This window comes from Vigna unguiculata, chromosome 8 (assembly GCF_004118075.2).
Source record: "Vigna unguiculata cultivar IT97K-499-35 chromosome 8, ASM411807v1, whole genome shotgun sequence".
Lineage (NCBI taxonomy): Eukaryota > Viridiplantae > Streptophyta > Magnoliopsida > Fabales > Fabaceae > Vigna > Vigna unguiculata.
The window spans coordinates 33,308,021-33,324,558 of record NC_040286.1 but is presented as its reverse complement, the minus strand read 5'-3'; the positions used below and the strand labels follow the sequence as shown (position 1 = coordinate 33,324,558).

At 33.4% G+C, this 16,538-nt stretch overlaps 2 protein-coding genes across 2 annotated transcripts; one reads left to right on the top strand and one right to left on the bottom strand.

Moving 5' to 3' along the window:
• Positions 1 to 1,826: 1,826 nt before the first annotated feature.
• On the top strand, positions 1,827 to 4,615 carry LOC114193360 (putative serine/threonine-protein kinase-like protein CCR3). Its single transcript, XM_028083121.1, has one exon. The coding sequence runs from the start codon at positions 2,033 to 2,035 to the stop codon at positions 4,427 to 4,429; it is 2,397 nt and encodes a 798-aa protein (XP_027938922.1). The 5' UTR covers positions 1,827 to 2,032; the 3' UTR covers positions 4,430 to 4,615.
• Positions 4,616 to 6,606: 1,991 nt separating this feature from the next.
• Positions 6,607 to 11,677, bottom strand: LOC114194128 (phosphoinositide phospholipase C 2-like). The gene is given in 10 exon segments (XM_028084195.1): positions 6,607 to 7,102; positions 7,273 to 7,359; positions 7,446 to 7,598; positions 8,067 to 8,184; positions 8,553 to 8,785; positions 8,880 to 9,152; positions 9,229 to 9,364; positions 10,060 to 10,256; positions 11,188 to 11,210; positions 11,213 to 11,677. Coding segments are annotated over 10 exon segments (1,797 nt in total). The 5' UTR covers positions 11,493 to 11,677; the 3' UTR covers positions 6,607 to 6,805.
• Between the last annotated feature and the right edge of the window lie 4,861 nt (positions 11,678 to 16,538).

Below are 16,538 nucleotides of genomic sequence, written 5' to 3'. Positions count from 1 at the left end.
GCTGATCCGTCTAGTTTTTTTTTTAATTAGTTTTCAAATTTTTTAATTTGTTTTATTTTTTAAATTTGTTTATATATACATATAAATTATTATTAAAGTCATATTTAATCAAATAAAATATTATTTTAACTTTTAATTGATTAGTTAATGTTTTTAATTAGATAAGTTAAAATAATTATTAAATTTACATATTCAATTATAACTAATAATTCAAACTTAATTTGTAGGTGTTAATGATTTAAATTACAATACTATTATATATTTATACATTTAAAATATATAATCTAAAAAATTAATCTTTTTAATTATTTTTATTTTATTTTATTTTTTCAAAAAGGCCAACGGACCAGGACGGGCTGATCCGTATTTTGGCCCGTCAAGTTGACAGGCTGGACGGGACGGGCCAGAACAAACTGACGGGTTGAAATCTTCAACCCAGCCCGTTCCTTTTAGTACGGGCTGACAGGTTGGCCCGTTGGGCCCAACCCGTTTTGCCACCCCTAATTATAACCATGCTTTCTAATATATCTCTTTTAGAAGGTAAACTTATATTAAGAAAAGGAAAAAGAAAAAAAAATCATTTTATCAAGGAAAAGTAGAGATGTACTGGACAAAAAAAAACTTCTTTTGGCGTGCTATCTTTACCAATTCAAGCATTTTTTTTTTAGTTTCCAAACATGAATTTATATGTGATGAAAATAAGAGAAATCGAATTTAATTGTACGTGTCATATTTAATTTATTTTAAATTGTACGCTTTTAAATCGTATTTTGTACATGATGAGATAACAGAACAAAAAACAGTACTTTCAAAATATATATATATATATATATATATATATATATATATATATATATATATATATATATATATATATATATATATATATATATATATATATATATATATATATATATATATATATATATAAACTATTTTGTAAAGTCTCCGTAGCCAGCAAATTGAGAAAGAACTTCTCTCAATTTTCTCATCTTCTGTCCCTTTCATACTTTTTCTTTTTCTGTAAAGATCATGTTATTTGAATATATGATTCTGCGGTTGCATTTCACATTTGAATTTAACCAAAGAATATGCCAAAAGTATCACATTTTTTAAATATTTAAATAAACATTTATTATAAATTAGTGTTATAAACAGTTATTTGTCAGAAGGAATAACTATTAACTGAGTAAATTCTAATTCTGTAACAGTGCGAAACGAGAAACTCTTTTCATTTTAAACAGAAAACGAAAAAAGTAATCAATATAATGGATGTGGGTATGTGAATAACTCCTTAATTTATTTTACCCACATATTTATACCATCTTTTGACGAATTTTAATTATAAGCTATGGTTTCAAACATAAGAAAATTTGAATTACATTCAACATTTCATCAATAGTCTTCAATTAACAGAGATATTAGTTTTAATTATTTAATTATTAATACTGCATTTCAATTATGACACATTAATAAAATATTAATTTTTAAATAAAATCATTATAAATAAATTATATTTATTAATTTTTTTATTAATATAACTGTTAATCATTTTTTATATTTGAGTTAAAAATAATTAATAAAATATTTTTAGAATAGATGTTAAGTAGAGTAATCTTGAATGAATTGCTCAAGTAGATTTCAGAAACTAAATAATTGTTTATCTCTCTGTTTTTTTTTTTTTAAAATATACTCATTTGTAATATAAAACTAAATTAAAAAAAAAACTATTCCACGTATGAGTGTTGTTACATATTGAGTTGTCAAAATTGAAAAATAAAAATCAGTGTGAAAAATTTATTTACGAACCAAACACTGGCCTAAAGAAAAAGAAAAACCGATCTCCAAAACTGGTTCTAAATCCACGTTATCTGATGTCAACAACAAAGTCTGCAACAAACACCCTGAAAAGTTTCACCGTACCCTTCGAAGTTTGAGAGTTGAGGCTCTTCAACTCTCTCTCTCTCATTCTCTCTGCCAACGATGCAGAAACAGCCGCAACCCCCAACCGCCAAACCCATTCTTTCCCTCAATGAAGAAGAATAATTCACTCTTCTCCGCCGTTACTTTCACCCTCTTCACTGCCACCCTCTTAATCCTCTCTTCACTGTCACCCTCCCATGCCATTGGTTCCGCCTCCACCCTCGCCGTCACTTCCGCCGCCGTATGCGGCGTGGTGGCATCGGAGCCGACACGGCGCATTGCGTGCTACAGCGATGGCCACGTCGTCGCCGTCGCCCCCAACATCTCGTTCTCCGCGATCTCCGGCGGCCTGAGCTACTTCTGCGGCCTCCGGTCCGGCAACTACACTCTTCTCTGCTGGGACACCCTTTCTTACTTCCAAAGCAAGAGACTTTACAACAATGACACTGTTCTATTCGAGAATCTCGCCCTCGGGGAGTCCCAGGTTTGCGCCACCGCGGTCGGCGATGGAGCGGTGTCGTGTTGGAGAACCAATGCCGCCTTCGAATTGCCTTCTGGGTCGGACCGGTTTTCTTCTATTTCATCTGGGTTGGGTTTTTCTTGCGGAATTTTGAAGGGTAGTAATTGGGTTCGGTGTTGGGGGGTTGAGGCTAGAGCGAGAAAAATGGAGAGTGAGTTTGGGAACGTGTCTATGGCGAGTCTTGTGGCTGGGGAGTCACATGTTTGTGGGTTGAATTCAAGTGGGTATTTGGTTTGTCGAGGAAGTAACGATTTTGGTCAGATTGACGTTCCTGAAGGAGGGGCTTTGGAGTTTTCTGGTTTGGCTCTTGGAGCTGAGCATAGTTGTGCTATTCGGAGATCCAATGGTTCTGTCGTGTGTTGGGGCGGGAGAGGGTTGTTTGAGGTTAATGTTACAAAAGGTGTTTCTTTTGAGGTTCTTGTTTCTGGGTCCAATTTTACTTGTGGATTGACGACTAACAATTTTTCAGTTATTTGTTGGGGTCCTGGTTGGGCTAATAATACTTCAGGTTATGAAATTCCTTTGCCTCCTATACTTCCAGGGCCTTGTGTTCAATCTTCCTGCAGTGAATGTGGGATATATCCTCAATCGGAGTCTCTCTGTTCTGGCTTTGGTAACATCTGTAAGCCAAGACCTTGTTGGCCTCCAATGCCAGGGCCAGAACCACCACAAATGGCGCCGCCGCCTGTGGTGGCGGTGCCACCTGCGTCTCAATCAAGTGCCTTCACCAAAGGGTTATTGGCATTTGCCATTGTTGGATGCGTGGGAGGTGTTACTGGGATATGCAGTGTGATTTATTGCTTATGGACTGGGGTTTGTTTAGGGAAGAAGAAAATTCACAATTCTGTGCAGCCAACAATCACTAGAGGTGGCAGTGTAAACGGTGGTGGCGGTGGTTCTAGCAATAGTATTAGTCCTCCGTCGAGATCATCCACCATTAGGCGTCAAGGGTCGCGGATAATGAGACGCCAAAGGAGTGGAACCTCATCAACAAAGCATCCTGAAAGGGCTGAAGAATTCACCTTGGCTGAGCTTGTTGCAGCTACGGATAATTTCTCCCTTGAGAACAAGATTGGTGCCGGAAGCTATGGCGTCGTCTATAGAGGCAAACTTGCAGATGGCCGTGAGGTGGCAATCAAAAGGGGCGAAACAGGCACCAAGATGAAGAAGTTTCAAGAGAAAGAGAGCGCATTCGAGTCAGAATTGGCCTTCTTGTCCCGTTTACACCACAAGCACTTGGTAAGGCTGGTGGGGTTCTGTGAGGAGAAAGACGAGAGGCTCTTGGTGTATGAGTACATGAAGAATGGAGCATTGTATGATCATTTGCATGACAAAAACAATGTGGATAAAAGTAGCAGTGTCGTGAACTCTTGGCGAATGAGGATCAAAATCGCTCTGGATGCTTCGCGAGGAATTGAGTATCTCCATAACTACGCAGTTCCATCTATAATTCACCGAGACATAAAGTCTTCAAACATTCTCATTGACGCGACTTGGACGGCGAGAGTATCCGATTTTGGATTGTCATTGATGAGTCCAGAATCTGACCTTGATTATCGACCAACGAAGGCAGCAGGAACAGTAGGATACATTGATCCTGAATATTATGGTCTAAATGTATTGACAGCAAAGAGTGATGTGTATGGTCTTGGAGTGGTACTGCTAGAGCTATTAACAGGAAAGAGAGCAATATTCAAGAATGACGAAAATGGAGGCACCCCAGTGAGTTTGGTGGACTTTGCAGTGCCAGTTATTATGGCAGGAGAATTGGCAAAAATTTTGGACCCAAGGGTTGAACCACCAGAGTTAAATGAGACAGAGGCAGTGGAGCTAGTGGCATATACAGCTATGCATTGTGTAAATTTGGAGGGGAAGGACAGACCAACAATGGCTGATATTGTGGCAAATTTGGAGCGTGCTTTGGCTCTCTGTGATAGTAGTCATGGCAGCATTTCCAGTGGTACAGTCTCCATTGTATCAGACTGACACTCAAACCCTGATAAAGGGAGTTAAAGTAGAACAATGTTTCCTTATTCCTATTGATTCTTTTCCCGAAAATTATATGATGAGGGTGTAAAGACTAGGAATGTTATGTCACCTAACATCAACCTGTAGCGTAGAATTTTGTGAAATGTGAAACACTAACAGCCAGTAAAATTCATCACTTTTTAACTTTCTTTTGCCATTCTCCTTATCAGACTAGAGATTTTGCAACCTGTAATCCTTGTATCCCCGCACAGGGCATAATTTCAAACGATTCATTTGTGCTAATGCGTGTGACATTGTGTGCAAGTACATCAGATTTTTCGTAACCACTCTTTTGTCCTTTATGCTACACGTTAAAGCAATGTACTCGATGCAACCTCCATGTTAAGGTTTAGGCTATAAGTTTGAGGCATTGTACTTGATGTAACGTGGAAATTTAGAGCTCTTGTATTTCTATTTGGTCGGAGGAGAAGGCACCGTCATGAACTACTTATTTGGCCACGCGTTGACGGGGAAGCTACTTGTAGTTTACCAAGTGTGATTGCAAATTTGACAAGCGTGTGAGAGAATAGGTGGGAAAGAGTGTGAACAACAAAGATTGGGTTCAGCGTGAAAACAGTGCTAGTATAGGTTACTATTTGTGAGAGTGAGTGGTTGAGCCATTGGGTCCTGAAGTGCTATAATTAGCCTTTTTTCTTCTTCTTTATCACCTTTCCGAAACATGGACCCCATAGAAATAGATTGGTCTACACATTTTTAATTACTTGGAAGAAAGGTGTTGCTGACTTCTATGATGGGTGGAAGAGTCTGAGTAGAGAAAAGGAACCAAATTCAGAAGTGGATTGGTTGATGACTTAATGGCTATTGCAGAGTTGCTACTTTCTAATCACACGTCAGCTAGGTGATGGGGTCATAGCACAGGCTTTAGAGTATGCTCAGGTTTTAGGACTTATTAGAGTCTGAAACAATTTGCATACTCAAGTCAAAATTTCTGTGGACTGGTCAAATACGGAAGAGTGACTCAATGGCTGAAGATTGATGACACATGATGCAAATTCTGCACATGCTGCTGGGCTAAGGTTTCTGGGCCATAGGCCTAATGGGTTACTGCAGTGGGAATGAGTTGGGCCCATGATGTTGATGATGAGTGTGTCCTTTTGTAATTAATGGGTGGTACTAATCCAACTCCCTTTTGTCCATTTATGTTTGCTATGAATGCTTATAGGTCAAGGCAAAATACCCACCCAAGACAGTTTCTGGGTTCTTTGGCGTAATGTCAGAAGGGATAACTTTACAGGTATGCATCTAAACTGTGAGAAGATCGCTTAGAAGTAGATATTATGGTAAAATGTTTTCATTAATATGATTTGTGAATTCTATCTTATTAATGTTTGGCACATGGCAGCCAAAATAGCATATTTGTTCATACTTATTTATGTGGTTACTTCCAAGACTTACTTGTCAATATAAAAAGAAAAGAAGTTATGACACCAATTATACTTAGAAACAGATAAACAACTAAGAGATTCATTTGCCATCTGTGTAAGTCAATTAATAAAAAATTATCTTATGACATAAATAGGGATAGTGATATAGAGAGAGTTTAATTACAAAATTAATCTAACTGGATGAGAAACAAAAACAACAAGTGCCACCACGTTTAGGTATTTTCTGTTAGCCTGTCATGAATATAAATAGTTTGTTAAGCCTGTTTCTTTCAAGACTAATTTGTCTACTCAGAGAAGCGATTACGTATTTTCTAACCAAGATATCTATCTTAACACGCATTGCTGTTATAGTATTAAACAAACATGCTCATTGCGTATTCATGCTCATTGTCAAACTTAATAGTTGTTCTTGTTTTAAAAATTTAAAAACCAAATTAAACGCTTAGTTGTATTTGATATAAGGTTCGGGGTGGTGTCAGTGAAAAAACAAAACTTTTGTCCAACAAAGTTTCACACTCTATTTTTGTAAGTAAAAAATATATAATTGTTATTATTTTCGCTACAAAAGAAGCAACTACCAAACTCTCTAAGGTTAGTTATCGACAAAACGGATAGAGACTTCGTATGCATAACATAATTACAAAATTGTGAAATGATAAAGCATCAAAGACCAAAACCAACATTTGATAATAGATGAGTTAAAAGTATCCTCATGCAAAACACGAATAATTTCCATGTTTATATTATATAGTTATATATCGACAAGGCTTACAAGATAAATAAGTCTCCTCAAGAAAACAAAATACACACCACATTTTATTTCATACATCATTAAATCGAGGCATTGTTGAAGATATACATACAAACTCATACTACTGAACGTCTTAATGACTGTACATGATAATGTAGAGTAGAAGGATGAACAGAATCAATTAATAAACTCAAAGCGCATGAGAAGCTTTACAGAGGGGTATTTCTCTCCCTTTTGGCTATTCAGTGGAATTGCTCGAATGCCACTTCTTAGCTCCCGGATAGGTAGGCATGTTTGTCCACCAAAGTCATCTTTCTCAGACATGTCATACTCATGAACTTCTATGCGAAGCAAGGCCAACTCTGGAACAGTAAGAGGGAACTCAAATGTCTCATTCCATGTAGGTAACCAATTATCCTCTATTGCCTTAGTTTTCTTCATTACAGTATCACTAGGGACTCCAGCAATCCCCACCTGCATTATAAGTTTATCATATCACACAATTGAGCCATCAAACAAGGTGAAAACAAAAGGGAAGGTATCATATGCAATGCATAGCAGCAATGAACAACAATCCTTAATAAGGGAAAACGCATTGCTGTGATAAGGTTCCTATGCATTAAGAGTATATCATCTCAACTTACTCTTGTATAGAAGTCTGGAGGGGAGTATTGATCAAAGTGTGTATGCTTGAAATCATAATACCATCCTTCCCCCATATATACAGTCACCTAAAATTGGAAGAGTATGGACTTTGTTAGTATTAAACTATAGATAGATTCTTGAATGAGGCAACAGATTAACGTGAAATCCTTACCTTCAAAGTAGTCTTCACAGGTAACTTGGCTTTAGGGTCGAAGACCTCATTGTCTGGACCATTCTCTAACAGAAAATCTGGTTTCTTAACATAACCACACCCTCCATTGGCTCTGAACATTCCATGCATCAACCAAAGCGATCTACCATGTCCCTGGTCATGAAACCAACCACAATGAAAACTAAGTCCTATTAAACAATATGGTAATCAATGATATACTTCTTGACATAATGAGTGTGATAGTAAGCTATAGGTGGAAGAAATGTAAGTTGGATCTCGCACCCTAACTTTTTGCAGGCAATAGCACACATCAAGGGATTCAATAAATTATAAAAAGGACCGCGCTACATTTTGCCGATCTCATTACTAGACATGAAATGTTCACTGTACACTTTATATCACCAGATGTCAAATGTTTATAGAATTTTGTTGGCTACTTTAAGATTAACAATTCCATCTCTCCCTGACACCTCAGAGGAAATGAAGCAACAAAAATGAAGATACAAAAAACAATAGTAAAAATTCTCATACAAGAAAATATTAAATAAGGAAAACAAAAAAATGGGAGGACCAGTGAGCAGGAAAATGAAGAAGAAATATACACTAGACAGAGGAACATACCTGCATGTTAAATGCAACCATCTGAGCTCCATGCATCCACCCAATTAATGGGTTATAATTTGATGAGTCAATGCGAGTACCTTTGGGATACACCCTCAAAATATTGCGCTGAGTAAACCTAGAGAAGGGCAGCAGGAAATAAAAAGTAATTATAATTAGCATACACATCCCACACCTCTTATAATTTGTTCACACACCCCTTCCCCCAAGCACATGATCCTTAGTGGGGTCGTCGTCTTGTCAAAACACCACAAAACTTGCTAGAATGGGCCAATAGCCAACAAAAGTAAAAAAAATTCTTCAAGACAAACAGCATATAAAATGTTTGAGTTTGTTTCAAATAATAAAAAGTCAATTTTTACAACATTTTGCATGACAATAGAGTTAGATGATGTTTATTCATTCTTCCATTCAGATATGAGGGGGTTCAACCACATACAAATTAATTCTGCCTCAAAAGTACTTGCTCAAAACAATTTGCAATACCTTACGATTTGTTTTCCATGATTTATAGCAGCCTTTTCAAGCTGTTGCTCACTTAAACTTAGACGTCTCACTTTATCAGGATCCACTTTGAGGCATTCCTCTAATCCACCTTTAGGCTTCCCAGCATGAATGGCAATTAGGTGTCTGTATTCTGGAGCTTCATTATGTGGTAACTTATCTGATTCATCAAATTCTTCCTCATCATTAAGATCTTCTTCATCCACGTTGTTGTCCTAAAGATGGCAAAGCACGAAGTCATTTAACAAATTTACCATAAAATATTAAATGCAGTGACAATTAATATAGAGGTTCAGTTTAGTCTACAACCTTGTAATCCTCTATAGTACCACCTTTCAAGCTAGGGACTTCCTTTCCCCAAGCTTCATCATCGCCTGATCCCTTTCCGCGTAGCGAATCGTCCCCCTTTCCCTTTTCATTCTGTGAATCATCCCCTTTATCCTTTTCTTTTGCTCCAAGATACTCCTTAGGTGGTTTTGTTGATATAATAATCCTCCTTTTAAGTGATTCAGGAGAAGGGAACTCCTTCACACTTTCGGTGTTAGGAGTAAATAGTATATCTCCAAAAGTGTTTGCAACCATCTAAAAATTAGGATAGGGATGTCAATCATTTAGAGTGTAAGTACTATGAATCCAAATAAAATGGCAAGTAACTAACCTCAGCCACTTTAGCCTGAAGATCCGGTGTAAGATGGTCTTCTAGGGTTATTACAACTGGATATTCTGATGCCACAAAAGCATATTCCTTAATAGATCTCAAACATCGGATGAGCTCTACAGGAGCAGTCAATGTCCTGTGTCAAAAAAAAAAAAGAAAAAAGAAGCGTAAGCAACTATGTATCAAATTTTCAATTAAATAATTTAGGGTTCAGTTGGAAATTACAAACAATATATTTGATATAATCTGTTCAACTACCATGATTTCAAGTTTAATTGTAAAAGGAAAAAGATTTCAAACTTAAGCTTGAATTATGCCAGATAGCAGATGTCAAACTGCAATTCATCACCTTTTTACTTCAAGGGACTTTGACAACATGAAAACTAAGGTACCTACCCCAATGCCAAAGGCTCTTAGCTTTGCAAAGGTATGGGAGAGGTTAATTGTATGCAACCTTCCCCTTGCATATATGCAGCTTTACTATTGTGCCATGGCTCACCCTCACTCTGGCATCATCATTCTCAAAAGCATAAAAAAATTGAAGAATAAATCTTTATCGAGTTGTTGGAGGACCATCATTGTTAGCATAAGTTTATTCATCCTTTAAAACATTTTGTCTTCGAGGTAACCCATGGTTACGCTCAGCTTAAGACAGATAAATAATAATTTTCAAAACTTTTCGAAAGCTAAAATACATTTTCAACTTAAATTTATTTCTTTCACTTCTACCTGATCCCTAAAGAAAAATGAGGGGAAACTAGTGACATGGGACCTGGAATTAGTTCATGTATGAAAGTAAGTACCATTCTACTTGTAAACTACTAAACTCACCTTCCATGAAGAACATCTATATTATCCTTTGCTGCATTAGGCCATATATCCAATTCAATCACCCTCACACCTCTCTTTAGTGCATTTATGATGGGCACGTCACTGCAGTCGCTGCTCAGCTGATTCCCAGTTAAATAGGAATTGTGGCCAGTATATATGAAATAATGTGACAAGGGTAAAGTCATATCATGGTACACCTGGAATGAAGGAAATATTTGTACAACGCACAATGATCAGGATAAGAAAATGCAAGCAATTAAGCATGATATATTATCAACATTTATGGAAGTAACAATCAGTTGCGAAAACTTTGGATGGAATTCAATATGCTAAGCAGAGGTTTCGCCCTAAACCCATTGTTTAATACCACGGAGCCAGATTTTTACCAAAGTAAGGTACTAGAGGCACTAGAAATGAAGATCCTAAACTAAAATGAATGATTACCATAAACACAACCAAAACCAGTGCAAGAACTATAAAGTAATGCATATCCTGAAGAGAGTGAGAGACCACAAAGCACATCCAACAACAAAGGGTATTCGCAAATGGAATATAAAGCGAAAGCCTTCATATTTCCTGCAATGCCCGGCCCTTCGACGACCTTTAAGAGAAAGGCTCAATTCCATAAAAGATAAATTCATTCTTGAACCTGATCATCCTCAATCCAGTTATCGTTTTCTACCACGAAATTTCAGTTACAAATCCTCATGGTCAACGAGTCAACCGAAATTCAATAACACACCAAAGTTCAGAATTTTTTTGAGGGAGGCCAAAAGTACAAGTTTGGCACCAACACGAAGCTAAATCACAACAAATTCAGCTGCTATTGACCCTCAATGCGTAACACTAAACGACAGCTAGCACGAGTAGACCAAGATTTTGCAAAGATGACAGCAAAAAAGTAAAACAATTGGAAAAGTACACCAAAAAAACATGGTAGAAAGTAAAACCCAATAATGGATAAATCAAGGTACCGAATCTAGAAGAAGTCTAATCTAGGAAGAAGATGAGCACCCCGATTGGAAAGTAAACAATGCTAAATCCAGATCTCGCTGACCCAACCGACTCTGTCAAAAACCCAAAACAGGAAAACACAAAAAACCGAGTTTTTTTTTTTTTTTTGCTTACCCCATGAGAAGGAAGAAGAGGGGGTTGTCATCACTGAAGAGGTACTTGAAGAAAGATTCGAGATTGAGGCCAACCCCTCTGCGATGGAAATGCCTGAAGCTGTCGATGATGGCTTGCGCCTCTTCTTCAGTGGCCTTCTCTTGCTTTTGCACTTCAACAAGGAACCTTTTCAGATGCGAAGGTGTCATGATCTCATTCTCAGAGTACTCCTCGAAGAGGGTCTTGATCTCCGACGGCGCCTCCGCCAGAGCCAGCTTAAACCGCCGGCGCCAGCAGAAGCACACGCTGTATGTCTGCTTCGACATCACTTGCTCCCTTTCTCTTCTCTGTTCTCTTTCACTACCCGCGCAAATATATGCGAGAGAGTGAGAATTTGTGCGTGTGGATTCCGAGTTCACTTCAACCTTCTTGTTGTGTTGCGACAGTGATGGAAGAAGATTTTGAAGTGAAACGTTACACAAGATGGATCCACTCTTCAACGCTATTACTTCTTCAAATTACCCACTGTTAAAGGCGTGTGTATACGTGTATATATATATATATATATATATATATATATATATATATATATATATATATATATATATAAAATTAAAGACTAATTTTTTTTGTTTCTCAAATAGGTTTAACAGTGACACTTTTCTTCATGATCTCACATGAAAAGTGAAAATATTCACATTTACCATGCCAACTAAGAGAGAAGGAGAATATTTAATCAATATTAAAAAGGTAAGAAATATATTAATAAAATATTATTACCAAAGGTTGTGAAATTAAAATATAAATTGCATTAAATGTCAAAGTGGCCCTCCTGCTCAATTTCTTTAATGTTTACCACTTTGATAAAGAAATAGATTTTATAACAAAATTAAATTTGACAACTACATTTGTTTATTTTTATGAAAATGTCAAATAAAAGAGGTAAGAAGGAATGTTTATAAAATAAAATCTTTTGCCAATAAAATAACAAGACAAACATTTCTTTTCATATCATTTGTCTTTTTATATATATAATAAATTAATCGACTAAGGAGGAAGGAAGTTAGTCTAAGAAGTTTTCTAAATTATTATTTTAAGAATTTTTATATATAATTAGAATCATCAGATATTTTTACTTTAACTCAATAATATTACTCCAAAATCAAATACAATTATAAAATGTCATAATATTATTGAATGGAATTTTGGGGTACATGAATAGAATTATTTAAGATTTAGAATTAAAAGAGTTTAATTTGGATTAGGATATAATTGGATGTTTGAATTGAATTTATTTAATAGATATCAAATAGTCTTACAATTTTTCTAAAATTTATTTAATCAATGCAAACAAAAAGTTTTAATTTAATATTTCGAATAATAAAATTAATGTATAGAACTAACCGTCCATTTTCACCTACTTCCCACGCGTTTCTTCTTTATGTACATATAGTATTTCAATAAGACTTAATTAATTATATTTTAATTTCTGATTAATTTCCTTTATTTTAAAGTTTTAAGTTTCTGAATTAATTTTGATCTTCTATTTTTAATTTTGCTTTCTGACACTAATTATGATATTTTATATTTTATTTAATTTTATAAATAATATATTTTTACTTATTTCTTAAAAAGAATAAATTTTCTATTTTAGCTATTGAAAATATTATGTTTTTCATTTTACAACATGGTAATATCATATTTTGAAAACGTAGACAATACATAATTTTGTTGACTTGTGATGTGATAATATCATAATAACATTATTATAATTAAACTGGTGCTTCAACTTTTTAGGTGGTACAAATTTTATTCTGAAGATAGAAATAAACCAACAACATCGGCATTTCCGAAAAAAAAGAAAAAAAACTCAATCTGGCAAGAAATCTTAGCATGCACCAAATGTTACTTTCTTTCTAGTGTGTATTTTGGTATTATATTATTGAATGCCTTGAGTTAATTAGAAAAGTTATCTAATTGTTAGATTTTTTCGGAGGAAAACATTCCTTAAATGTAATTTTATAATGGAAGAAGACTTTTGTTTTTAATGAAATATTTTCTATAAAAAAAATCCTTCGATTTTAGAATTTCTCATCTATTTTATTAAAAAAATCAATAACAATAAATTCTAAACAAATTTATATAAAATATCAAAACTTTAATTTTCTTAACCTAAAATCTTAAAATAATAGATTCTTCTATTTATATATTATTTATTTTACTTATTTTTTATTTGATAAATTTTCAAGTTGTTAGGTCTAAAGGAGGGGTTTAAGATATAATATCAATAAGATATGAGTCCAACCACATAAGGAATTGACAATACTCTTAACCTAAGATATTAAGATAATGAATTTATGAGTCTTTATTTTTATGGAGTGTTCTACTTTCTCTGATCAATGTATGACTTAGACTCACACTTGAATTCCTAACATAAGTCAACTTTAATTTTTAATAGAGATAATTTTCATTTTGACAGTGTCACACATTATTATTTTTAATTTTTTTTTCATTTTTACTTGAATCTAAAAGTATTTTTTGACATAATTGTTGGTTTTCGCGTGTCCACATTTGTCTGAATAAATAATGATTGATGAACACCAATGATCCTTCAATTTCATGTAGACCCAACAATTTTGTGAACGTGCCAACATTATCTATAAAGCAGAGAAAAATGTAGGTGTGGTATATATTCACATGTCTTGCATGGATATTTCTAAATGCTACTTAGAATTCACAAATATTATTAATTTTTGTTTTGGTCCCACTAATGCATCATGCAATTGTTCTAAATGTTGACCCAGCCACCACTTTAATAATTTCAAAGCTGTAACGAACCTTTTTGTCATCTATCTTTTAACTTTAGTGCTTTTAGTGGAATACTTAACGTTTAATTTTCTCTTAATTTTAAATAATACAATATTAATTACATTTCTTAAAATCTCAATAACTTTTTTTTTTCTTCTTTAAAGTAGTATTTGACACCAACTTTTCTACTTCTCATCTCATTTGTAACTCATGCTTCATTAATTAATTTTATCTTCGTTGTAAATTTATTGTGTAAATTGCCTTGTTTTCAAAGCTAATTAATTTGGTATGATCCATATTAGATATGTCATAATAATCACACCTACCCTTTGTACGATCATATTGGTTTTGGTGCCACCATTGCATATTCAACTAACCCTAACTTTTGTAAGTTTTTTTGCCAAAATAACAAGCAAGGATCTTATATATAAATTTCAACTTTAATATATAAATATGTACTTTTTTTTCTTAAAATAACAAAACTAACATTCTCCTAATCTACTTTAATTCAGAACTACTCGTGTTGTCTTCTTCAAATTATTTTATATGATATCTTGTAAAAGAACTACAAACTTATTCTTGAAAACATATGCTTTTTGCAATCCAAAACATGAAAATGAGAATACTATGTAGTTCTTTTATCTTCTAGCTCTTATCTTAAACGCTTTAAGATAATGTTTAAGCATTATTTGGTTCCTTGGGAACAAACATTGCTCCTACTATTTTGTTTGCTTCGATTCATTAAATTCTCAAGTATAATAAATGTTTAAGCTTGCAATATATTTGATGTTTGGAATTACGATATTTTGTTCACAACTACAATGTTATGGTTGTTACATATTATATTGTATTGTTTAGTTCTATTTGATAGAAGATAATTAGAAAAGTTTTATATTTGAATGTCATGGATTTGATAAGTATCTAATCGGAGAAATCATTATCTCAGATATTATTGATGCTCAACAATATTGTATTTCTTTATTGGAGACAGGAATGTTAAAAAAATTCGTAAACATGGGTATTTACGAATAAAATTTGCTATAGATAAAACCTGCAACGGGTAAGAAATGAATATTATAAATGGATATCTACGGGTAACGGGTACATGTATTTTTAATACCCGCATGTTAACGGGGGCGATTACGGGTATCATAGTATCCGTACCCGTGGATACCCGTACCCGCTATACTTTAATTTAAATTAAAAAATGATTAAAATATTAACATATTGATTTTGAATGAATTATTTTTTTATCAATTAGTTTTAAAAAAATCATTTTTTTTAAATTGTTATTCAACACTATTTAAATGAGTTATTTAGACTTTATTTAAAATTTATTAATGTTATGTATTATATTTTATTCGAATTTACGATTAAAATATTTTGTTAAATATTTATTTTTATTTTTTTTAAATATCCGCAGATAACCATGAATATCCATAGATACTAAAAAATTATGTGAGTATCTGCATATACCCGACCAATCGCAGCTAATATATACAATCAACGAGTTAATGTTATGTTAATCGTATTTGATATTGAATTTTCAATCCTATATATTTACGGAAGTTCTTTAATTGAGATTAAACCTAAAATCTCATTTTTAATGATAGGTTAATTTGAAGAAAATCACAAAATTATTATTGTTATAGGGATTTTTTTTTTTTACTAAAATAGACTAGATATTTAGTACTTATAAAATATGAGTTATTCATACAAAAATCGTAAAACCGCACATTTAACATAATCTTAATGCTTAAAATGTTAATGGTTTTTTTTTTTTTTTCATATATGTCACTCAATTTCTTTTATATGCAACTTTTAAGGGTCTCATTTTCAAATGTGAATTGAATTTTATCATAAGATTTAGGATAGTGAATATTTTTTCTTATCATATCACTCAAATTTTATTTCTATTTTGTACTTCAATTTTTAGCAATTGTTTCTAAATAATAAAAATAAAATATTCTTTACGTGTAGTGTAGTTCAGAATTCCTATTATATTCATCCTAATTTAATAAGAATTATTCTTACTTGTAATGATTGTTTTATGATTATACATTTCCAATAAAGAATTGAACAAAAGTAAATAACAACTAAAAATAATGAAATAAAATGAAAGATGAAATATTAAGAAGTAAAGAGCGAAAATGTAAAAAATATCACGAAATCAAGACTAAGAACAATTTTTTGAATTAAACTTTCCTCATTGAATGGAATAATATATGCTTTAAAATTAAGGATATAATATTGTTAGTTGATCCTTTTCTTTTGGTAGAAATAATGGTAGAACTAAGATGTATGATTTAGACCCACATATTAATTTTTAATACTTTTTTTTTGGGTTAAATATGTTTTTGGTCCCTCAAGTTTCAGCGAAATTTGGAATTAGTCCCTCATCAAAACTTTTGACCAATTTAGTCTTTCATCTTTCAAAATGCGTGAATTTAGTCCTTTTAACCAAATTTTGTTAAGTTTATCTGACGTTTTAAGCGCATTTCATGATAGTATTTAAGTTAACATTGAAGTAAAAATGTGTCAAACAGTATAAATAATTTAAATAC

Coding starts and splice junctions, on each gene's coding strand:
- LOC114193360 (XM_028083121.1), top strand. CDS start 2,033: ATGAAGAAGAATAATTCACTCTTCTCCGCCGTTACTTTCACCCTCTTC.